Genomic DNA, 26,576 nt, shown 5'->3' with positions numbered 1-26,576 from the left:
AGGGTCCAATTTCCTACTCTGAGTTTTATTTAAACTTGAACTGAACAAACCCATTCCAAATACAGCCAAAGGTAAAAAAAAATGAATGTACAGGGAAATGAGAGAAGAAATAAAGGTTTAATTAAATTATTCTGATTTTTTTTTGGGGTGAATTGGAATTTTGGAAATTTCCCTTCTTACCTCCATGAAGGAAATGCCCAAACTCCAAACATCTGAGTGGATCCCATATTGCTCTCCTGAAATTCTCTCAGGCTGGGGGGAAAAATAAAAATAAAACAGAGAAAAAAAATATTTCTGAGTATTGTAATTACATAGGGATTGTGTAAAAAATAATTAAAAAAATGGTTCAGGGGAAAAAAAATAATTAAATTATAGGTTGGGGAATATTCTGTGGTAGGCAGCTCAAAATTTCAGCAGGGATTGTCCAAAAATTTCCTAAAATCCAGATTTTTTTGACAGATTTTTTACAGATTTTTTTACAGATATTTTTTACAGATATTTTTACAGGTTTTGTTACAGATTTTTTTTACAGATTTTTTTAACAGATTTTTTTACAGATTTTTATTTTACAGATTTTTTTACAGATATTTTTTACAGATATTTTTACACGTTTTGTTACAGATTTTTTTAACAGATTTTTTTACAGATTTTTATTTTACAGATTTTTTTTAACAGATTTTTTTACAGATAGTTTTTACAGATTTTTTTTCTCACAGATTTCTCTTACAGATATTTTATTACAGAATTTTTTTACAATTATTTTACAGATTTTTTTACAGTTTTTTTTACAGATATTTTTACAGATTTTTATTTTACAGATTTTTTTACAGATATTTGTTGCAGATTTTTTTACAGATTTTTTTTTTTCAGATTTTATTTCCAGATTTTTCTTTCCAGATTTTTTAAAAATGTATATAACATATACATTATATATTTTTAATATTTATTTATAGAACATTTTATATATTTGTACATATTTTAATATTTATATAGAGAAAATATTTAATATATTCACATATATATTTAATATTTCTATGGAGAGAATATTTTATATATTTATATGTATTTTATATGTATATATAGAATATTTTATATATTTATATATATAATAGTTTAAATATTTATATATTTTAAAATATTTATGTATATAGAATATTTTATATATTTTTATAAATTTAATATGTATATGGAGAGAATATTTTTTATATTAATATACCTTTAATATTTATATAGAGAATATTTTCTATATTTATATATTTTAAATATTTATATATAGATTATTTTATATTTTATATGTAATATTTATATATATGGAATATTGTATATATTTATATATTTTAATATTTTATATATAAATATTGCCTATATTTATATTTAATATTTATATCTATAGAATATTGTATATATTCATATATATTTAATATTTATATCTATAGAATATTTTCCATTCTTTTTCTTGTTTTATATACAAACACATTTCTAACCCCAAACTCTGTTTTATTGAAAAATATTTATTTTTTTTCTCTTTGCAGATTATTCTGGTGACAATAAATCTTCCCAGGATGGTGATGGAGCTTTTCAGCAGCCACACAATGAGCTCACCTCGAGTGCAAAACCACATAGCAAATCAAAATAAAAAATAAAAATAAAAAAAATTACATTACATTTAAAAAAAAAACAAAAAACAGTGATTAAAGGTCATGCATTTCCCCCTCCCTTCCCTGAGTTGGAAAGCAGGAGCACCAAATATATTGAAATTTTTCATTTTTAAAAAATCCACTCTGATTTACAAACCAGCAAATCCAACTGAAAATAAGTTTTTAAAAATTTAAATATTTTTTTAAATTTTTTGTTTTAATCCACTCTGATTGGAGGAGTTCCCAATTGTCACAAAGCAGCAAAACCAACAGAAAATAAATTTTAAAAATTTTTAATTATTTTTTACAAATTTTTTTTTTAAATCCACTTTGATTTGTGAAGTACCCAGTGGTCACAAAGCATCAAAACCAACAGAAAATAAATTTTAAAAATTTTAAATAATTTTTCAAATTTTTTTTTAAAATCCACTTTGATTTGTGAAGTTCCCAATTGTCACAAAGCATCAAAACCAAGAGAAAATACATTAATTTTAAATAATTTTTAACATTTTTTAAAAAAATCCACACTGATTGGAGAAATTCCCAGTTGTCACAAAGCATCAAAACCAACTGAAAATAAATTTAAAAAAAACCACTTTTCCCATATAATTCCTCCCTTTCAGCACAAAGTAGATTTGGAATGAAGATGGGAAGTGATGGGAGGATTAATTTAGGATAAAAAACCACAAAAGGAGTGAGGAGAAATAATTCAATTTTCATGTCATTCCTGCATAAATCCACTTACTGCCATGTAAGCATTTGTTCCAACATAAGTCTTGGCTATGGAATTCACCAGCTAGGAGACAAAACAATCTGTTAGAACCATCTAAAGTGGAAATAAAATGGGCAATTATTCCTCATTTAACCCTAGAAATCAACTAAAAATGATGAGGGAGAAAAATAAAAAAAAAATTAAAAATAAAAATAAAAAAAAAAGGGAAGGGATTTATCTGCTAAGGAATTAAAAATGATTAAATGTGGGTAAATCAGTTTATGGAATAAAGAGAATTATTTAGGATAACCTTAAAGAGTTGTGTTGAACAAGATGCTGCTTGAAAAAAAAAAAAATAGTGAATAAAACCCCTTAAATACTGAAGGGACAGCAGAGCCTGCCATCCCATAATACCAAGCTGACCTTCTCTTTGGGTTTGGTGTTTGGCTGAGAGGAAAAAGTGCAGAAATTCCAATCACCAGCCCGTGGGTCAGCAGCACAGGACTCCTCCAGGGAGGCCCAAAAATGGAAATTAATTCAAATTTTGCTGCTCATTGTCAGGGCCCTGCACCATTGTTAGTCCCAATATTAATTTTTATTTTGGGCTCCCCAGGCACGTCCCTTGCTCTGCCCTCCCTTTTGTCTGGGCTAAAAGCTCCCAGATCAAAGCTGCATTTCAATCAAGGTGCTTATTTGTGAGTAGTAATTACAATATCAGCAGTTTTTCCTGTCATTAAACAATGAACAATCATATTCAGATGGAGGAAAAATGGCCCTGAGATTAAAAATGACAAAGAGGAGGGGTCCCAGCAGAGAGCTTGGTGATTTGGAGATTAAAAAAATAAAATAAAATCAAAATAATAAAAATAAAAAGAAAGGGGGGGGGGGGTTTACCTGGGTGCTGACCCCAAAGTCACAGAGCTTCACCTGGCCCCTGGTGTTCACCAGCATGTTGGATGGTTTCACATCTGTTTGGGGGGGGAAAAAATTGGATTATTCATCTTATTCTGGGTAATAAAAACGCCATTTATAGAGAAATACAGAATATTGTCAGCTGGAAGGGAGCAACACCAAAATCCATCCAGGGTGTGGTGGCTTTGGAGAGGAAATATTGCAAATATTTATTTTAAATGTAGTGGTTTGTAAGTCAGCAGCACAGATAAAATTCCTTACATATATATAAAATATAAAATATATCTTCTTTATATAGATATTATCTGGTATTTACACAGATGACTTTGAAAAAAAATAAAAATCCACATTATGAAACCTGCAGATGACACAGATCTGGAACAGACACCAAGTGCAGTGATGGAACAGAACTCACAGGGATTTTAACTGGAAAATCAGCCTGAAAAATATTAAATTCCATAAATAAACCATCAGTGTCCATCCCAAAATCAGAGTATCAGTGTAAATATCCTGATGCTGACTGCTTGATGCCAGAGGACATTGCTGTAAAAATAAAATAAAATAAAAATGGGGATAAAATCAACATCCAGTGCAAGTGACCTGATGGAACAGAACTCACAGGGATTTTAACTGGAAAATCAACCTAAAAAATGATAAATTCTATAAATAAACCATCAGTGTCCAACCCAAAATCAGTGCAAAATCCTGTTGCTGAGTTCCCCTGATGCCAAAACTGGTAAAAATAAAATAAAATCAAGATGGGAATAACTCCAACATGCAGTGCAAGTGAACTGATGAACATGAACAGAACTCACAAGGATTTTAACTGGAAAATCAACCTGAAAAAAAGATTAATTCTATAAATAAACCATCAGTGTCCAACTCAAAATCAGTGTAAAATCCTGATGCTGAGTTCTCCTGATGCCAAAACTGGTAAAAATAAAATAAAATCAAGATGGGAACAAACTCAACATCCAGTGCAAGGGACCTGATGGAACAGAACTCACAGGGATTTTAACTGGAAAATCAACCTGAAAAACGATAAATTCCATAAATAAACCACCCAAAATCAGGATATCAGTACAAACATCCTGATGCTGACTGCTTGATGCCAGAGGACATTACTGTAAAAATAAAATAAAATCAAGATGGGAATAACTCCAACATGCAGTGCAAGTGAACTGATGAACATGAACAGAATTCACAGGGATTTTAACTGGAAAATCAACCTGAAAAACTATAAATTCCATAAATAAACCACCAGTGTCCATCCCAAAATCAGGATATCAGTACAAACATCCTGATGCTGACTGCTTGATGCCAGAGGACATTACTGTAAAAATAAAATAAAATCAAGATGGGAATAACTCCAACATGCAGTGCAAGTGAACTGATGAACATGAACAGAACTCACAGGGATTTTAACTGGAAAATTAACCTGAAAAAAAGATTAATTTTATAAATAAACCATCAGTGTCCAACTCAAAATCAGTGTAAAATCCTGATGCTGAGTTCCCCTGATGCCAAAACTGGTAAAAATAAAATAAAATCAAGATGGGAATAAACTCAACATCCAGTGCAAGTGACCTGATGGAACAGAACTCACAGGGATTTTAACTGGAAAATCAACCTGAAAAACGATAAATTCCATAAATAAACCACCCAAAATCAGGATATCAGTACAAACATCCTGATGCTGACTGCTTGAAGCCTCATCTCTGCTCTCCTGTGTCAGAATGGATCAACATCTGGAGCCAGAGCTCTGGCTGGGACAGATGGATGGAACCCAGCAGACAAGGAGCTCATTTTGCTCTCCTGAGCTCTGCCCTGCTCCAGCAGCTCTTTCCTGGGAGCACAGGAGCTGCTTCCATTTGTCTCTGGGATGGAGAAATGCAGAACCTCAATGAAGGAGCTGATTAAACACTCTGCCTGTGTTGGAGCTGAAAATCCACTTTTAAAATGAGTGTTTTTTAAACACTGCTGGAATTGTGATTTCTGTCAATTCTGATTTTTTCCCCCCTCCAAAAAAAGCCAAATCCTGAGCATGAGTTTGTGTTGGCTGATCTCCATTTTTAGGAATTCATTGTGCTGCACTTTTGATGGAGTTGTGGCTCCTCTGGATCTGAGGGAACTCTGGGGACTTTCCAGGGAATTCTCATATTCCAGGGAATGTTCATATTTCAAGGAATTCTCCTATTCCAGGGAATGTTCATTTTATAGGGAATGTTCATATTTCGAGGAATTCTCACATTCCAGGGAATGCTGATATTACAGGGAAGGTTCCCATTCCAGGGAATGTTCATATTTCAAGGAATTCTCACATTCCAGGGCATGTTTCTATTCCAGGGAATTCTCACATTCCAGGGAATGTTCCTGCTCTAGGAATGTTCTTGTTCCAGGGAATGTTCCTGTTCCAGGGAATGCTGATATTCCAGGGAATTCTCATCTTCCAGGGAATGTTCACATTCCAAGGAATGTTCATATTCCAAGGAATTCTCATATTCCAGGGAATGTTTCTATTCCAGGGAATGCTCATATTCCAAGTAATATTCACATTCCAGGGAATGTTTCTATTCCAGAGAATGTTCCTGTTCCAGGGAATGCTGATATTTCAAGGAATTCTCACATTCCAGGGAATCACATATTCCAGGGAATGTTTCTATTCCAGGGAATGTTCATATTGCAAGGAATTCTCACATTCCAGGGAATGTTTGTATTCCAGGGAATGTTCATGTTTCAAGGAATTCTCACATTCCAGGGAATGTTTCTAATCCAGAGAATGTTCCTGTTCCAGGGAATGCTGATATTTCAAGGAATTCTCATATTCCAGGGAATTCTCATATTCCAGGGAATGCTGATATTTCAAGGAACTCTCATATTCCAGGGAATGCTGATATTACAGGGAAGGTTCACATTCCAGGGAATCTCATATTCCAGGGAATGTTCCTGTTCCAGGGAATGTTCATATTCCAAGGAATTCTCAGATTTCAGGGAATGTTTCTATTCCAGGGAATCCTCTTATTCCAGGGAATGCTCATAATCCAAGCAATATTCACATTCTAGGGAATGTTTCTATTCCAGGGAATGTTCCTGTTCCAGGGAATGCTGATATTTCAAGGAATTCTCATATTCCAAGGAATTCTCATATTCCAGGGAATTATCACATTCCAGGGAATGCTCACATTCCAGGATGTCCATCTGTTCCCAGCTTGGAGGGAAAACTGAGCACAACCAGTCCTGCTTTTAGCAGCAACAAAAAGGATCCCAAAATCCTCCCCCAAACAAAGCTGCAAACACCAGGAAATCCTAAAATTAAGAAAGCACTTTTGCCCATTAAGAGCAAATCCAAGCTGTCCTTCCAGCAGAATGCAACAGCAAAATCAGGGAATTCAACCAAATATTTGCTGTGCATCCCAATGGTTTAGTTCATTTCCTTAAAAAAAAAATAAATATAAAATGAAGTGACAGCACTTCCACAAAATATCTGAATCTGAGAGCAGGGAGGGAAATCAGCTCATCACCAAATCAGCCTTTTGGTCTCACCACCCACTTCACTTAATGGGTTAAATATTTTTTTTTTTTTTTTTTGGTGTTTGGGAAACCAGTGTGCATAAATAATGTTCTGCACCATCTGCTTGTGATTAATATTAGTGTTGAGAAGTGCAAGAATTTAAACAAGAGCCAAAAGGGGGTCATTATGCTGCCATCCACTTGCTTAATAGAAATGATTTCTATGGAGCATCATTAGGGATGAGGAGCAAGTTCTGCTGGTGCTGGAGCTGCCTGAGTGGTTTCACCTCTCTGCAAACAAACAGGACCCCCAAGCTCTCACTCAGCAGTAAATAGAACCAGCACAGCCTCAGATTTTTCAACACCAACCATTTCACTCCCTGCCTTGGCATTGAAAAGCAAACAGATTCTTGATTGTGTGAGGGAGAGAAAAAAGAAAAGGGGAAAAAAAAAAATGGAATAAAAAAAAAAGCCCTGAGATGCTTTAAAAGCTGTCTCTTGACTTCTCCTGGCTTTTAAAAACAGCAAAAAGCAGCAGGGCAGGTTCAAGGCAGGCAGCAGCGTGGTTTGGCAGGGGCCAGGATCATTATTTTTTTTAAATAAGCCTTAAGTGGTGCATGAGTGGGCAAGGCTGTGCTCAGCTGCACATAAATAAACCTGGGGACTCAGAGCCCTGGGACCCCCCCACCCCCAGCCCCTCCATCCCAAAATAACCCTGGAATTGTGGATGGGCTTCAGCAGCCCCAAAGCTGGGAGAAAAACAGGAGAGGGGAGTCAAAACTGCAGCTCTGGTGAGAAAATGGGAATGTTCCTGCAGGAGAAAACATGGGAATGTTCCTGTAGGAGAAAAAAATGGGAATGTTCCTGTAGGAGAAAACATGGGAATGTTCCTGTAGAAAAAATGGGAATGTTCCTGTAGGAGAAAAAAATGGGAATGTTCCTGTAGGAGAAAAAATGGGAATGTTCCTGTAGAACAAAAAATGGGAATGTTCCTGTAGAAAAAATGGGAATGTTCCTGCAGGAGAAAAAATGGGAATGTTCCTGTAGAACAAAAAATGGGAATGTTCCTGCAGGAGAAAAAATGGGAATGTTCCTGTAGAAAAAATGGGAATGTTCCTGTAGAACAAAAAATGGGAATGTTCCTGTAGGAGAAAACATGGGAATTTTCCTGCAGGAGAAAACATGGGAATGTTCCTGCAGAACAAAAAATGGGAATGTTCCTGTAGGAGAAAAAATGGGAATGTTCCTGTAGGAGAAAACATGGGAATGTTCCTGCAGGAGAAAAAATGGGAATGTTCCTGCAGAACAAAAAATGGGAATGTTCCTGTAGGAGAAAAAATGGGAATGTTCCTGTAGAACAAAAAATGGGAATGTTTCTGCAGGAGAAAAAATGGGAATGTTCCTGTAGAACAAAAAATGGGAATGTTCCTGTAGAAAAAATGGGAATGTTCCTGCAGAACAAAAAATGAGAATGTTCCTGTAGAAAAAATGGGTATGTTCCTGCAGGAGAAAACATGGGAATGTTCCTGTAGAAAAAATGGGAATGTTCCTGTAGAAAAAAATGGGAATGTTCCTGCAGGAGAAAAAATGGGAATGTTCCTGCAGGAGAAAACATGGGAATGTTCCTGTAGAACAAAAAATGGGAATGTTCCTGTAGAAAAAATGGGAATGTTCCTGTAGAAAAAATGGGAATGTTCCTGCAGTAGAAAAAATGGGAATGTTCCTGTAGAAAAAATGGGAATGTTCCTGCAGGAGAAAGGGCAGGAATATTCTGGGATTGCTGATGGTCTGAGAGATGCACAAACCTCCCCCCACCTCAAAGCAGCAGCACCTGCAGAACTTCAATTTAAAACCCAACCAGAAACTGAGGAGCTCCAACCATGAAAGAAATAAATTTAAAAAAAAAATTATAATACATAATATGCAAAATATATACAATATATATAATATATCTATTATATATAACATATATTTTATATATTATATATACTATATGTATTATATATTGTCTGTATTATATATATAATGCATATAATATATATTATATATATGAGCAGCCCCAGCACAATCAAACACAAGTGGGTAACACTGATTTCCTGCACTTCCTTTAATCAGGTGAGAACAAAACAAACCAGATAAAATCCAGAATTCTCTTTTAAATCCAAGTTTATTTCTCTCTGTTTAGAGCCCAGCCTGGGATATTTGCTGAGATGTCTCATCTGCAATAAAACACTTGTTCATTATTTGTTTGTTTCTCTTTGAATTCCCTGCCCTGGGACTGTTCCACCCCTTTCATGGAATTTCCTGATTTTCCTGCTCTGGAAATTCCTGATTTTCCCTGGGAATTCTTCTCCCTTTCCTCAAAAATTCCTGATTTTCCTGCTCTGGAAATTCCTGATTTTCCCTGGGAATTCTTCATCCTTTCCTCCAAAATTCCTGATTTTCCTGCTCTGGGAATTCCTGATTTTCCCTGGGACTGTTCCACCCTTTCCTTGGAAATTCCTGATTTTCCTTCTCTGCTCTGGAAATTCTTCACCCCTTTCTTGGAAATTCCTGATTCTGCTCTGGAAATTCCTGATTTTCCTGCTCTGGTAATTCCTGATTTTCCCTGGTACTGCTTCACCTTTTCCTTGGAAATTCCTGATTTTCCTTCTCTTGTCCTGGGAATTCTTCATCCTTTCCTTGGAAATTCCTGATTTTCCCTGGGAATTCTTCATCCTTTCCTCAAAAATTCCTGATTTTCCTGCTCTGGAAATTCCTGATTTTCCCTGGGAATTCTTCATCCTTTCCTCAAAAATTCCTGATTTTCCTTCTCTGCCCTGGAAATTCTTCACCCCCTTTCTTGGAAATTCCTATTTTTTGCTGGGACTGCTTCACTTGAAAATTGTGAAAAAAAAACCCCAAAAAATCCCAAATGTGCTGCAGGAAGGAGAATAAAAATTTCCACGTTGATTTTAGAACTTCTGGTGGATCTGAATTAATTTTTCCAAATAGACACATTTTAAGGAAAATTTAATAGGAAAAAAAAGCAAGGAATAAATGAGAAGTTTAGAATAAAATCCATCCCAAATGAGCTGCAGGAAAGAGAATAAACCAACCCCAGATTGATTCTGCATCACCCCAAGCAGGTGTTTGCTTGGTCTTGGTAAAAAATGATGTTAAAATTTCACTGGAAAACAGAAAAATCTGCCACTCACCTCTGTGCAAAATCTTCAGGCTCCATAAATAGGTCAGGCCTTTCACAACCTTAATGTAAAATAAAAAAAAAAATTTAAAAAAATCACATTTTAGGGATTTCTGATAGGAAAAATTCTAAATTTCAGCTGAGAGCAGAAAAAACAGAAGCAGAAAAAGAGGAGACCCCACCCCTGCTAAAAACCTGCAGCAGGTCCTTTATTCACACTCAAATTATTAGAATTAAAATTAATTTATTGCCAGGACCTCAGCTGAGCTCACACTAAATTCCTTCAGGTAACTCAGTGTATTTTTAATTTACCTGATGATAAAAATCAGGTGATAAAGGGGTGATAAAAACCATTAAGGCCAAAGGATGGAATGAAAATGGAAATACAATTCCTAAAATTAAATAAAACTCTTAAACCACAATTCCTACAAAGTAAATTCAGCTCCTCAAATATTAATTCCTAAAATTAAATACAACTCTTAAAACACATTTTTTAAACATCTTTATTACGGATCATGTGCTGGGTAACAGTGAGGGAATTACCCAAATTCTTCCTTCAAGTTCTCTGGGTGTGCAAAGGAATAAAAAAAAGGAATTTTTCCTTTTCACCTGGGGTGGAAATCTGCTGAAATAATTCTGTAATTCTGGATTCACCTTGCTATTCACTCCCCTCATATTTGCATAAAATATTATATTTAGATATAATATAGATATAATACAGATATAGATATAGATATATATAGATATAGATACAGATATAAATATAAATATAAATATAAAATAGATAATAGATAATATAGTAATAGATAATAATATAGAATATAGTATACATACTACAATATACTATAATATGCTAAAATATAATAATAGATATATAATAATAATAATAGATGCACTATATATATATATAAATTTAATAATTTAAATTTATTAAAGGCATTAAATATTCTTCTAAAAGTGGAAGGGAGAGTCTTTTTGCTGGAAGCTGGAGCAGGAATTATTGGTATTCAGGGAAGGAGCTTGGACAACAATGCCTTGACAAAGCCTTGACACAAAAAAGCTTCCAGAGCTGCCAATCCCTCACTGTGCTGACAGTTCAAGAGCAAATCCTTCAGAGCTCCAGCAGTGCACAATGGAAATGGGGAAATGGGGAAAAATGGGGGGGAAATAGGGGGGAAAATGGGGGAGAAATGGGAAAAAATTGAGAAATAAATGGGGGGAAAATGGGGGAGAAATGGGGAAAAAAATGAGAAAGACATGGGGGAGAAATGGGAAAAATTGAGAAAGAAATGGGGGGAAAATGGGGAGGAAATGGGGGAGGAAAAGGGAAGGAAATGGGGAGGAATGGGGAGGGAATGGGGGAGAAATGGGGAAGAAATGGGGGAAAATTGAGAAAGAAATGGGGGGAAAGGGGGGAGAAATGGGGGAGGAAAATGGGGGAGAAATGGGGGGGAATGGGGAGGAATAGGGGAGAAATGGGGAGAGAATTGGGAAGAAAATGGGGGAAAATTGAGAAAGAAATGGGGGGGAAATGGGGGGAGAAAAATGGGGGGAAATGGGGAGAAAGAGGGTTTTCCATCCAAATCCACACCAGGAGCCACCACAGCATCACTCTGGGGCTCCCCAAAATCTGATTTTCCTTGAAAAGAAGCCCCAGCCCTTCACAGAAAGGTCCCTTTGTGCTGACAGACACCTGGGATTCCCCAAATCCTGGCAGGGAGGGCAGTGCCAGACAAATCTGCAGCTTCCAAATTTCTCCTGGAATTAATTTTTTTAAATTTTCTGTTGCATTTGTGGAAGTTTTGGGGTGAAACCATTTCCAGAGGAAAGGATGCAGCACATGCAGGCATCCCCTGCATCCCAAATTTGGGGTTTCTGCTTTTCTGGCAGGGATTTTCCAACCTGAGTGGTTCCAAATTTGTCTTTCTCACCTGAATTAGGGATGAGAGAATTGGAGAACACCTGTGGGAGGATGGGGAGACTCAAGGTGTGGATGGATTAAACCAGGAGTGAGATGAGGAAAAGGAGAAGAAATTCCTGCCCAGGATTATCCAACCATCCTCATCCTCAGCAGCAAAATGAGGATTCTGTGAGCAAATCCAGAGGGGAGAAAAATGGGGATTCTGTGAGCAAATCCAGAGGGGAAAAAAATGGGGATTCTGTGAGCAAATCCAGAGGGGGAAAAATGGGGATTCTGTGAGCAAATCCAGAGGGGAAAAAAATGGGGATTCTGTGAGCAAATCCAGAGGGGAAAAAATGGGGATTTTGTGAGCAAATCCAGAGGGGAAAAATGGGGATTCTGTGAGCAAATCCAGAGGGGGAAAAATGGGGATTCTGTGAGCAACTGCAGAAGGGAGAGGAGATGAAAGGTTTTCCTCTGCAGTGAGGTGAAAAACACTCAGAATTCCAACAGGAACTGCAGGTACATAATGAGCAGATTTGAAGAAGCAGCATCAGAGAGGGATGGATGTTCATCACCCTGGGCAGGCCACACAAATTAAGAGGAAAGGAGAGCTGTGAATTACAATGAACAGAGACTAAATAGCTGCCTGTGCTGGATTAAAGGATTTAAATTGTCAGCTTGATGTATAATGAATGTGAAAAGCCAGCACTTAATTAAATGGCACATGATAGAATAACTTTGTTATGCTTTAAACTGCTTCAGCCATCAAAGTATTCCTTTTATTTAGCAATTGTTTTGCAGTATCTCCCTCCCTGGTGAGATCCACTGAGACTTTGGTCATTGCCCTGTGCTCAGCTGGGGGCAGAGATGGATTTTTGGAACTTTTTACATTTTTTTTTCCCTGTTGGTCTGTGAGTTTCCAGTGAATTTTGAGCAGCTGGAGGCTGCAGAGCCCCAAGGATCAGCTCTAAGGATGCCACTGGCAACACTTCCAGAGCAAACCCAGGAGATCTGAGGGTTCTTCTGCCAGCACAGACCCAAAAATGACCCCAATTAACCCTTCCCTGGGGCTGCCCAGGTGTGAGAGACCAGCTCTGGCTTGTGCCAAGGGAAAAAACTTCAGAAAAACACAGAAAATCTCCCCTGCCACTGCATTTTGGTGTGGCAGGAACCAACTTCATCCTCCCAAGCTTGGAAAAAAACCCTCTGGACAGAACCAGGATGGAAATCAGAGAGAATTCAGGACACCCAGACAGCAGGAGGGGCTTAAAGGCTGATGAAATAAATAATGAAATAAATGAAGGTGATTAAAAACCCTGCTGGGAATTCCAGTTTTTCCTAATCCAGGAATCCCTGAGCTCTGCAGGAGCAGGACAGGAAGGACCTGGAGCTGCCCCAACCTCCCAGTGAATGGGCAAATAATTTAAATAAATGGACAAAAAAATTGCAGGCAGAGGAAGAGAGGAGGCTGGGCTGGGATATTTTGGGTTTTTTGGAGGTTTTTTTTAATCCCCAAACTCAGTTTGTCTTCTGATTCCAAGTTATTGGAACTCCATTCCTTCATTGGATCAAGAATCAATAAATTATCTTTCAGCTGGTGCTGTCCACACTGGGTTATTATTAATCCCAGTTTTAACAGGAAAACAGAGATGCTGTGGGATGGAAATCTGAGCTGCACAAACTCTCACTGCTCATCACAAACCCCACTGCTGCTTCCTGCTCATCCCTGTAACATAAAAAAAAAAATCACAATTTCTTCCCAGCCACCATGAAAAGAGACAAAATAACAATAAAAATACTCACAGCCACTGCTATCCTTCCAAGGACATGCTCTGGGATTTTCCTATAAACATCCAGAGATCCCCCTGCAGGGACAAACAGGGGGTGAACATGAAACTGTGCCCCAGATCTGAAACCCCAAAGGTTTTCCAGGCCTTGGTTATTAATAAAAACCATCAATGACACAGCAAGAACTGTGTCAGCAAGAAATGACCTTAAAAACCCCCAAACTCTGCAGGCTCTTTATTCCATCCCTGATTTTTTTTGTTTGTACCATTCATGTACTCAGAGAACAGCTGCAAGAAAATTAAATTTATCTGTGGCCTCCCAATCACAGAATATCAACATTAAAGAACTCCAAACTGGGTGGAAAAGTGTCTTGGGGGAAAAAAAAAATCATCCCAAAAAGCAGATTTTAAATTTTCCCAAGTTTTGTCCCCAAAGCTGCTGTAGAAATGGGGTGAAGACATCACTGGGAGAAGTGTAAAAAGGAAGAAATAAAAATAAAAATATTATCTTAACAGGGAGAAAACAAAATGCACCTTTAAATTCTGAAGGGCTTTACCCATCAGAAAGGAAGAATTTCACTTGTGGGTTTTGGAGTTTTTTAAAGAAAACATTGGGTAAGATATTTTTTCACCCAGAGAATCTGAGAGAAAAGTAGATTTTGGGTGCAGTCATCACTGGGAGGGAGGTGGGAGTGTAAAAAGGGAGAAATAAAAATAATAATAAGATTTTAACAGGGAGAAAACAAAATGCATCTTTAAATCCTGAAGGGTTTTACCCTTCAGAAAGGAACTCAATGATGTTTCACAGCTTTGGGGATTTTTTCCCTGCCATAAATTGAATTATTTGGGAAATCTTTTCCATCTTGATGCTCAAATTAAGTGAAGCTTTGTGGAAAAGCTGTATCCCATGGAAAAGCTGGATCCCATTAAATACTGGATCCCAAGGAAATTCTGGATCCCATGGAAAGCTGGATCCCATGGAAAAGCTGGATCCCATTGAAATGCTGGATCCCATGGAATGCTGGATCCCAAGGAATGCTGGATCCCATTAATTGCTGGATCCCAAGGAATGCTGGATCCCATTAAATGCTGGATCCCATTGAAATTCTGGATCCCATTAATTGCTGGATCCCAAGGAATGCTGGATCCCATTAAATGCTGGATCCCATTAATTGCTGGATCCCATTAAAAGTTGGATCCCATGGAATGCTGGATCCCATTGAAATTCTGGATCCCATTAAAAGTTGGATCCCATGGAATGCTGGATCCCATTAAATACTGGATCCCATTGAAATGCTGGATCCCATGGAATGCTGGATCCCATTAAAAGTTGGATCCCATGGAATGCTGGATCCCATTAAATACTGGATCCCAAGGAAATTCTGGATCCCAAGGAAATTCTGGATCCCATTAAAAGTTGGATCCCATGGAATGCTGGATCCCATTAAATACTGGATCCCATTGAAATGCTGGATCCCATGGAAAGCTGGATCCCATTAAATGCTGGATCCCATTAAATACTGGATCCCAAGGAAATTCTGGATCCCAAGGAAATTCTGGATCCCAAGGAATGCTGGATCCCATTAAATGCTGGATCCCATTAAATACTGGATCCCAAGGAAATTCTGGATCCCAAGGAAATTCTGGATCCCAAGGAATGCTGGATCCCATTAAATGCTGATCCCATGGAATTCCGGATCCCATGGAATGATGGATCCCATTAAATGCTGATCCCACAGAATGTTGGATCCCAAGGAATCCTGGATCCCAAGGAATTATGGATCCCAAGGAATGCTGCTGTTAGGATCAGCTCTGGCTCCATGGGGAGAGCTGGGAAGATGCAGGAACAGCCACAAAAATCCCTCCCAGTGCTCCCAAACTGCTGCCACCAGCACATCCCCCCTCTGCTTTTCCTCCAGGAACCCCAAAATCCCCAAAACCAGGTGGGGCTGGGATTGCTCTGCAATACTGGGGAAGATTTTGGGTGCAAAAATAAAAAAAAAAAAATTAAATAAAAAATCAGCAGAGCTGGGAAACAGCTGGGCTGGAAAATAACTCCTTGCCTGGTAATTAGGAGAGCATTTCCACTGCAAGCAGGCAGGACTTTGGGTTAATAGATTTCCTGAAAGGAAAAGCTGTTTGGGCTATCACAGCTCTGCAAGTGAGGAACAGCTGTTTTGTCAGGCAGGACAGATTGCACAAATATCACACCACAAATGAAGGCTGGGTTTATTTCTCTTCTATTTACATTTTCCATAAAAAGGAAGTGAAGTTCCATGCAGGGAAAATGTAGGATATTCCTCAATCCCAATCCCAAGCTGCTCTGGTTTTTTTAACTACCTGCAATGTTATTAATATTTCACATTTTTGGGTTTTATCATTGTATTTAATCCTACAAAAATCCCCCCAAATCTTTTTAATTTAATTACTTAATTAAACTGGATCCACTACTCACCATCCATGAACTCTGTACACAGTGAAATCCTGTTTTCTACAAAAAAAGCACCATAAAATCCTATGATATACGAGGAGTCACACTGGGAAAAAAGAGAGAAAAAAAAAAAAAAAAAGCCACGAGGTTGTTTTAAAATCTGCTGTTAAAAAAATTGGAGCAGGAAGAATTCAAATAGTAAAATCCACACACCTTGTAAAGAATTTCTAACTCTGACATAATCTGCTTCTGGAGTTCCAGTGTTATATCCAAGGGTATGACCTGAAACACACAGAGTGAATTATTCCAAATTAAAAAAAAATAAAAAATAAAAATCCTGCAGATCCATGGAAAAATGATCACTGTGGGAAAACAGGAGAGGAACAGGTGGGAAGAATATCTGACCAGGGAGGAAGCAGAAAAGAAAGGATTGATGGATAATCTTGGGAATTAAAGATCAGTGGCAGCTCCAATGTCCCAGCTGGGCCTGGATGGGAATTCTCTGGGAATTCTCTGGGAATTCTTTGGGAATTCTCTGGGAATTCTCTGGGAATCCTTCCCCCAAAATCCACCTCAATCTCAGTTTTTCCACTCTGAAGCTTTTTTACACTCTGTGTGCTGTCCCTCCATCCCAGCTGACCCAAAGTGGGGCTGGAATCCCAAATTCCCAGGATTTCCATGGCAGATAAAGCTCTGAGAATCAAACTGAGCACGGAATTCTTTGCCCCCCAAAAATCCCAAAAAACTCAGAATTCAAATTATTAAGCTCTGCTTTACAAACCCAGCTCAGTGTGTGCCCACCCAGCATTTCACAATTTAACACTTTCAATATTTTTAACTATTTTATTTCAGTCATTTTTAAGCTGAAGGGAAGTAAAATATATTCAATTTTCAGCCTGACAGGAATAGTGCTGACAGAACAGAACATTTCCAAACACAGCACCAAAATCTGTCTCCAGGAAAAACCAATAAACTGCAGGATTATTTATAAAAACTGTCACTGAACTCAATTGGAAGTGGAACACAAGAAATGTTTAACACACTTGTCCAGATCAATAATCATTTGCCAGCAAAATTCACTTTTCATTTTTTTCCACTGTGAAAACCTTAAGAAATTCACCTGCTGGGATCCCACCAGAATTCCAGCTTAGCTGGAATTAAAATTTTAAAATTAAAAAAATTTAATTAAATTAAAATTTTATCTCAATTTCTTCAAATTATTCAAAATATTCAAATGGCTCAATCTCTTCCCAAAGAAGAATTTCTCTAACAGAAATTAAAAATATCCCAAAATCCAGGCTTGGAATGGGGAAAGGTTTGGGGCTCATTTGCATTAATATTAATTACAAGCATCCCAGAAATAATGAAGAAAACCTGGAAAAATAGATTTTCATTTCCAGGGTCAGGAGACCAAGGGAAGGGCACAGAGAGAGGAATTCCAAAATTATTTCAGCCCAAAATTAATTATGCAAAATTATTTTACTATTATACTTCTATAGAATATAAATATTTACTATTATTCTTATATAGAATATAGAATTATTCTTCCACCTGGGAATGTGGAATTTTATTTATTCACAGCACAAAAAGAGGAGAAAAAAAATATTTATATCTTAACCTGCATTTATCATCTCTTTTTGTATGAAATTTCTAAATTTATTTTATATGGGTAAAAAAAAAAAAAAACTTCCAGGGGTTTATGAAGTGACAGTTTCCAGCATGGGCTGGAAAAAAAAAGCAAAACAAAACAAAAAAACCCCAAAAAATCTCCTCAGGAAATGGTTGAACTGGGGAAGGATATTGGATCAGAAATTTTATTTTAAAAATAAATTTAATATACTAGTTATATTACTATTATTATTATTATTATTATTATTATTATTATTATTATTATTATTATTATTATTATTATTATTATTATTTACTCCCTGCTCAATTTGAATTAGTGAGAGGTCATTAAAATATCCAGAATAAAAAAAATCACTGGTTAAATTTAAATATTCTGCTTTAATTCCATGGAGCTTTTTTTTTTTGTTTGTTTTTTTGGTTTTTTTTTTTTAATTCTCTTTTACCAGCTCAAAGGAAATTTGGGATATTAGGGGCAGTAAATAAATTATTTATTCATTGAAAATCCAGCTTGAAGCAGTGGGAGAATGGCAAAAAAACCCCCAAAAACCAGTGAAAACTCCTGGATTTCACCTGGATTTGCTCCTTAAACTGGGAAAAGTTACTGGAAAATGAAATTAATTCCTCTGGAAATTAAGGTTATAAAAAATATGGAATTTGGTGCAAACTTTGCTTTCCCAGGAACAATCTGGGGATCAGATTTTAAGATTTTTTCCCCCTTGAAATAGAAAAAAAGTCACCTTGGAAAAAGGAATTAAATCCTCTGCAGGTAAAAATTATATAAAATATAGAAAATACATTGAAATTATACATAAAATATGGAATTTGGTGCCTCACTGAGGGATTGTGTTATGGATTATTAGCATTGAGTTGATTATTTAATTAATCAAAGTGTTTTAATCAGCAGGTTTTGGGTTAATTTTGTCCAATTAAATCTGGATTTTATCATGAAAAAAGCCCCAAAATTCAGATTTCCAGTGATCCTGGAAATTCTGTGGCAAAATATTGAATTTGTGTCATGATCTCTTCTTTAATTGCTGCTTGTGTCAAGATAAATTTAATTAATTACTTTTATTACAATGTAAAATCTTGGTTATGTGTCATTCTATGGAATATAATTATATAGAATTTAATATAGCATATAAATGATGTATTATAGAAATTATTATAATTTATTATGAATGATGGTGTTATATATAATAGGATTTTTATTATATAAATTAGATATATTTATATATTTATATTATATAATACACATACAATATATAATGTATAAAATGTGAAATGTAAAATATAGTAAAAATATACAACAGATAATACACAATAAAAATATGAAATATACAATATAATATATTAATAAGATATGAAATATACAATATAACATATGAATAAAATATGCAATATACAATATAAGATATTAATATGATATATAATACAGAAGATTACTAAGATCTACAATATACAATACGAATTATGGATAAAATATGAAATATGATATATACAATATGAAATATAAAATATATAAAAATTAAAATATCTGGAATTTCTTACCTTCACTGCCAGGATTTTTCCACTACGGACATGGTAAGCCCTGAGTGAGGAAAAAAAAAAAATTCAATAATTTGAAATTACAGAAAATTCCCTCGGTGAGGATTTGCAATATCAAACACTCATTTCACAAAAAAAAAAATTAATTTTACCTCCTAGATTTTATGTAAATTTTTGCATTAAAAAATGAGGGATCAAAAATAGATTTACAAGGGAACCATTTATCAAGGTTTGTATTTTTATTTTTGATAGAAAATATTCACATTAAAGCAGATACAGCAGGAAAAATAAACTATAAATGGGAATTTAACAGAATGATTCTGGTTGGAAAATAGACCCAAAATTAAGCCCAGCTTTAAATCTTGGAGCCCAACCTTGAATTTATCCATTTTCTCATTTTCTTTCAATGGGATTAATTAAAAATATCACCAATAATCAGAATTTTCATGGAATAAAATATCAGGATAATCTCTGATTATCTGTGGGGATTTCCAGCTACACCAATAAATTGAATTAAAAGTTCTTTCTCAGAACTTCAGGACCCACAGAAAATATCAGCAAAATTCAATTTCTGCATTTATTTTATGATCGGGGGGGGTGCATAGAAAAATAGAAAAAAAAAATTATTGCTGATGTCCACATCTACCCAAAAATCATTTTCCAGGGTATTTCAAATTTTAATTTCAGAGGAAAAACACCCTTAATTGGCTAATTAATGACTTGAAGCTTTCTAACCATAAATAAGTGAGAAAATAAAGGTAGATTAAAAAAAAAAAAAAAAAAAAAGTGAAAATCCAATGTAATTTTTGCATAAAAAACAAAACCATTAAAGGTTTTCCTCTTCACTGGTTTTACTGTCTCTCAGAATTTATGGCAGAGATGTGGCACCAACTTGAAAGAATTCAAATATTTCACCTCTGCACCTGAAGCAATTATTAGTGAGGAAGAAAAAACTTGAATAATTGGATTTTTTTGGGGGGATAAAATCACCCCCCAGACAGGGCAAAAAAATGTCATTTAATCTTATTTCTTACCCTGAGTGCTCCCCTAATTTCTTGGAAATTCCTAAAAATCTTCACCTGAATTTAATAATTCCTGGATGAACATTTATGCAAAGAGTTATTCCAGATATTTGGGGTAAAAATTCAGTAAAAAATGAGATTATCCATGAGAATTTTGACAGATTAATTAGCTCATCAGGAAATCTGATTCTTTTTCCCCCTAATTTCTGGTAATAACTAAAAATCTTCACCTTAATTTAGTAATTCCTGGAAGAACATTTATGGAACTGAGGGATTTTAGGAGAGAAAAATCAGTTTAATGGGGCAGAGGGGGGGAAAAAATCTGTAAAAAATGAGATTATCTGTGAGACTTTTGATAGAGCTGAACCCAGGAGCTCTGGCTTGGAAATTCCTACAAATTTCACATTAATTTAATAATTCCTGGATAAACATTTATGGAACTGAGTGATTTTAGGGGAGAAAAAACAGTTTAACAAGGCAGAAGGTAAAAAATCAGTGTAAAAAATGAGATTATCTGTGAGAACTTTGATAGAACTGAATCAATGAATCCATGAGCTCTGGCTTGGAAATTCCTAAAATCTTCACTTGAATTTAATAACTCCTGGATCAACATTTATGCAAAGAGTGGCATCAGATTTTGGGGAAGAAAAATCAGGGTTTAACAAAGCAGAGGAGAAAAAAAAATCAGTGTAAAAAATGAGATTATCTGTGAGAATTTTGATAGAACTGAATCAATGAATCCACGAGCTCTGGATTAGAAATTCCTAAAAACTTCACCATAATTTAATAACTTTTGGATGAACATTTATGGAACTGAGTGGCTCCAGATTTTGGGGGAGAAAAAAAAAACAGTTTAATGGGGCGGAGGGAGAAAAAAAAAAACTGTAAAAAATGAGATTATCTGTGCTAAGGAACACAAAGGTCAACCAACATTTCAGGTGAGCAGCAAAAGGGGATGAAGAGATGCCCCACACCTGCTGCATTAATTAGAGCCACTCCTAATTAGCTGCAGAGGAAAACTGATCCTTTTTCCACGGGACACATCTCCCATTTCCCAGCCAATTCAAAGACTGGATGATTTAATTATGATGCTCCTCAATCCATCCCTGCAGCTCTTGGGCTCAGTTTGCAGCAGGGGCTGGTTTGGTTTTCAGAGCTCTGCCAGCACCAATTGAAGATTTAATTATGGGAATTGGATCCCAGGGGAAAACTGGGAGTTCCTTTGGGATTCCAGCAGGGCAGGAATTTGTTCAGCCCGGGCTGCTCCAGCATCTCAATTGTCCTGCACAAAGTGATTAATGGGAGCTTTGGTTACACCAAAAGACAACCCTACACCTCTCTGATGGTTTAATTAACAGCTAATGCTCCAAATTAGGCCGGGCTTGCTGCAGTAATTACCCCTTTAAGGAGTGTGCAGGGAAAAAGTTGGGTTTTTTATTTTTATTTTTTTTGGATGTTCGTGGAATTGATCATTTTAAAAAAAAAGCAGCGCTGCAAAATTATGGATTTAATCCCTTTGTGCAGGTTGTAAGGGATGAACTGAGAAAAAAATCAGCACAGCATGGAAAAAAAAATCAGAATTTTTACTCAATCCATGGATGTCTGCCAGGGGGTAAAAACAATATTCCCACTCCAAGTCTCAACTCCCAGATTTTGGTGACACTTCCAGAAGGGAAGCAGCAAACTCAGCCTTGTAGGACCAGGCAGAGAAAAGCAGCAAAAATCCCCAAAGTTCCTCAGCAAAGCTGCACATTTCAGGGAATGAGCTTAAAACCTTCCAGGATGGCAGGAAAATCCCTAAAACCAGCTCAAACCAGTTAAAATCCAGCTCAAACCAGGAAAAACCAGTTAAAATTCAGCTAAATCCAGCTCAAACCAGGAAAAACCAGTTAAAATCCAGCTCAAATCAGGAAAAACCAGTTAAAATCCAGCTAAATCCAGCTCAAACCAGCTAAAACTAGTTGCAATCAGCTAAAACCAGATCAAAACAGGTGAAACCAGTTAAAATCCAGCTCAAACCAGCTAAAAATAGATAAAATTCAGGTAAAACCAACTAAAATTCAGCTCAAACCAATTCAAACCAGCTAAAAACTGGCTCAAACCAGCTAAAACTAGTTAAAATCAGCTAAAACCAACTCAGGTAAACAGGTAAAACCAGTTGAAACCAGCTAAATCCAGTTTAAGCCAGCTAAAAGCAGCTAAAACTAGTTAAAATCAGCTAAAGCCAGTTAAAACCAGCTCAGACCAGTTAAAATCCAGCTAAAACCAGCTAAAGTCCAGCTCAAACCAATTCAAACCAGCTAAAAACTGGCTCAAACCACTTAAAATTCAGCTCAAATCCAGCTACATCCAGCTCAAAGTAAATCCTGGTAAAATCCAGGTAAAACCAGCCCAAACCAGGTAAAACCAGCTCAAACCAGTTAAAATCCAGCTAAAATCCAGCTCAAACCAGCTAAATCCAGCTGAAATCAGCTCAAACCAGATAAAACCAGTTAAAACCCAGCTACAAACCAGCTCAAACCAGCTAAACCCAACTCAAAGCAGTGCCAATTTTCAATTTTTCCCCCTAATTTTCACCTTGCCACAACAATGGTCCCACCTTGAGCAGGGGCTGAGCTTTTCCCAACAACTTTTCACCACAAACTGAGTTCAGTGTTTTGCTAAATCCCCTCACCAAAAAAAAAAAAAAAAAAGCAATTATTGCCTAGAAATTGTATTAAATTTATTTTATCCTTTATTTATTTTTATTTTAAAATTGATTTTGATGAATTTGATTTTTTAGTTTAGCACTGCAGGAGCCTGGAGCAGCACAGGAGCTGCTTCCTCTGGCCACCAGGAGAAATAAATCCCTTTATTTTCCCCCCCCAGCCCATAATAACAATTTCTAATCAATGAGATATTCCCTGGCAATTCAAGGATTCAAGGGAAAGCCATGACCTGCCTGCTGTGCCCATGAGTCACTCAGAAATGTCACCCACGTCAGCAAATGTGACAAAATGATGGAGTGACAGAGGCACAGGGATGGGGAAGCAGCTCCAGGGCACAGGGTGGGAATTTTGGGCAGAAATTCCTTCCCAAAATGGAGATTCCTGCCTCTCCATGCCCTTTTTTAAAGTTTTTTTTTATTAATTTTTTTTTTTGTTAAAAAACTCAGATATCATTTCCCTCCAAAAGGCTGGAAAATATTTTAATATTCTAATATTCTAATGTTCTAATGTTCTAATATTCTAATATTCTAATGTTCTAATGTTCTAATATTCTAATGTTCTAATATTCTAATATTCGAATGTTCTAATATTCTAATATTCGAATGTTCTAATATTCTAATATTCTAATGTTCTAATGTCCTAATATTCTAATGTTCTAATATTCTAATATTCTAATATTCGAATGTTCTAATGTTCTAATATTCTAATGTTCTAATATTCGAATGTTCTAATATTCTAATATTCAAATGTTCTAATATTCCAATATTCTAATATTCCAATATTATCCCACTTCCCCAGGGATTTCTCTCAGCACTTCACTGATCTGCAGAGGAATCTCTCCACACCCACTCACCAAAGCATTTTTGGATTTCCAAACAGAAATTTAAAAAATGGAATTTCTGATTTCAGTTCAAAAGGAATCAGGAAAAGTTGAATGAGCCAAACTGGGCATTTCTGAGAAATAAAAAATAAATCTGTGCCAGAGTCAGGCAAAAGGAAATCACCCAATATTTGCTCATTTTTCCTTTTTTTAATTTTGTTTTTTTTCCTAGTGGTCAGGCTGTGGCAGAGCAGTGACAGGAGTGTCACACACCCATTAAAAAAAAAAAAAAAACAAACAAAACCAGAAATTCAGATTGTTGCTGGGAAATGAGCACTTTGCCAGTTGCTGCCTCCTGCAATAACAAACACATTAAGCCTGACTGGGGCTGTTAAATCAGGGGAGCCAAAGTGCAAAGCAGTTGGAAAAAAGGAGATTTTGGAAAAAGAAAAAAAAAAAAAGAAAAAAAAGGAGAGTTTGGAAAAGAAAAGAAAAAAAAGGGCTGAGCTGGTTCACAGCACCTCCCTCCCCCTGAAATGCCACTGCAGATGTTTGATTGCAAAATGATTTGCTGGGAAGTGGCAAATAAACAATAAATTGGGGGGGTCTGGATGGAAAAACCTGGGAAAAGCTCAGCTGGAAACAGGGGCTGCATAAAGGAGATAAACCCAGCTCAGTGCTGGGTTTAAACTGGGTTTAAACTCCACCTAGAGCAGCTCCAGATATAGGAATGGATTTAAACTCAATTTAAACTGGGTTTAAAATGCACCCCGAGCAGCTTCAGATACAGGACTGGATTTAAACTGGGTTTAAACTGGATTTAAACTGCACCCAGAGCAGCTCAGACACAGGAATGGATTTAAACTGGATTGAAACTGGATCTAAACTGCAGCCAGAGCAGCTCCAGATACAGGAACGGATTGAAACTCAATTTAAACTGGGTTTAAAATGCAGCCAGAGCAGCTTCAGATACAGGACTGGATTTAAACTCTATTTAAACTGGGTTTAAACTGCAGCCAGAGCAGCCCAGACACAGAAATGGATTCACCTGCTGCACTTAAACTGGACTTAAACTGGTTTGAAACTGGACTTAAACTGCACCCAGAACAATCCAGATAGGAATGGATTCACCTGTTGGATTGAAACTGAATTTAAACTGGATTGAAACTGGATCTAAACTGCACCCAGAGCAGCTCAGACACAGGAATGGATTTAAACTGGGTTTAAACTGCACCCAGAGCAGCTCCAGATACAGGAATGGATTGAAACTGGATTGAAACTGGGTTTAAACTACACCCAGAGCAGCTCCAGATACAGGAATTGATTGAAACTGGATTTAAACTGGGTTTAAACTGCACCCAGAGCAGCTCCAGATACAGGAATGGATTGAAACTGGATTGAAACTGGATTGAAACTGCAGCCAGAGGAAAAGACTGGATGGGATTTTGGGATGGAATTCCTGGCTGGGAGGGATTTGGGATAAGGGATGGGGTGGGGCTGGATGGGATTTTGGGATGGAATTCCTGGCTGGGAGGGATTTGGGATAAGGGATGGGATTTTGGGATGGAATTCCTGGCTGGGAGGGATTTGGGATAAGGGATGGGATTTTGGGATGGAATTCCTGGCTGGGAGGGATTTGGGATAAGGGATGGGATTTTGGGATGGAATTCCTGGCTGGGAGGGATTTGGGCTCTCACTGCTCACAAACTCCCATTTCCCACTCCCTTCATCTCCCCAGCTATGGACATCCAACACAAACAAAACAACTTTAATTTAAGAATCATCCAGTTTCTAATTAACCAGCCATAGGCAGCTGGCTGGACACATTTTAATCAGTTTCAATAAGGTATTGATTGGATACTGAAGCTTAAAAATTAAAAGTAAAAAGATGACCAGGGAATTGTCCCATCTCAGCCCAGCAGCAGAGCCCTGTGTAAATAACTCCTCTTTTAACCATCAGCTAAATGAACACTTCAATACTGCACCACAAAGTCTTCTGCAAAATTACTTTAACTAACAAGCAGAAATTTATCAGCTTCAGCCAAAATCGATGCTGAAATCAATTTGAACACTGGTTGTGTCTAAAGGGGCTCATTGGCAATTTAGGGAAATTACACCATGTAAATGCCTGTGCTTTAATTGAACAGTTTCATCAACTAGGCTGTGATTGCTGTCCATTCATTTATTTACTTGCACTGCAGCTCCCATTCTGCAGAGGAATGGCTTTTGTCAGGCTCCAAGGAGCTACTTCATCTTCATTTTATGCACTTTTGTGCATAACAGATTTTTTATGGGGTCTGAGAGTGACCAGTCCTGGTTAAACCAGACTGGAATTGGATAAAACCCAGTGGGGCAACTCTGACACAGCCAGGTATTGCTGCTCCAACTTTCTGGGGGACTGAAAATAAAACCAAACAGGAGAAAATCACACACAGAAAGAAAAAGTGAATGCACAGGAATGGAAAGGAAGGGAAAGGAAGGCACAGGAATGGAAATAAAGGCACAGGAATGGAAAGGAAGGGAAATGATTGCACAGGAAAGGAAATAAAGAGAAGTAAATGCACAGGAATGGAAATAAAGGCACAGGAATGGAAAGAAAGGGAAATGAATGCACAGGAAAGGAAAGAAAAAGAAATGAATGCACAGGAATGGAAAGAAAAGGAAATGAATGCACAGGAATGGAAAGAAAAGGAAATGATTGCACAGGAAAGGAAAGAAAAAGAAATGATTGCACAGGAATGGAAAAAAAAGGAAATGAATGCACAGGAAAGGAAAG

General features: G+C 36.6%; 1 protein-coding gene across 1 annotated transcript in view; it reads right to left on the bottom strand.

Moving 5' to 3' along the window:
* MAP2K5 (mitogen-activated protein kinase kinase 5) overlaps positions 1–26,576 on the bottom strand; it is a 110,003-nt gene that overhangs the window by 49,548 nt on the left and 33,879 nt on the right. Inside the window, exons 9-16 of the mRNA XM_079317745.1 lie at positions 19,254–19,293; positions 16,290–16,358; positions 16,101–16,182; positions 13,662–13,723; positions 9,969–10,017; positions 3,244–3,317; positions 2,383–2,433; positions 181–252 (exon numbers count right to left, since the gene is read on the bottom strand). Coding sequence (XP_079173871.1) covers positions 181–252; positions 2,383–2,433; positions 3,244–3,317; positions 9,969–10,017; positions 13,662–13,723; positions 16,101–16,182; positions 16,290–16,358; positions 19,254–19,293 — 499 coding nt within the window. The remainder of the gene's footprint in view (positions 1–180; positions 253–2,382; positions 2,434–3,243; positions 3,318–9,968; positions 10,018–13,661; positions 13,724–16,100; positions 16,183–16,289; positions 16,359–19,253; positions 19,294–26,576) is intronic.

The sequence above is a fragment of the Erithacus rubecula genome, assembly GCF_903797595.1.
Source record: "Erithacus rubecula genome assembly, chromosome: 14".
In the NCBI taxonomy this organism is placed as follows: Eukaryota; Metazoa; Chordata; class Aves; order Passeriformes; family Muscicapidae; genus Erithacus; species Erithacus rubecula.
Note: the sequence above shows the minus strand (reverse complement) of the source record. Positions and strands in the feature narration are given on the sequence as shown.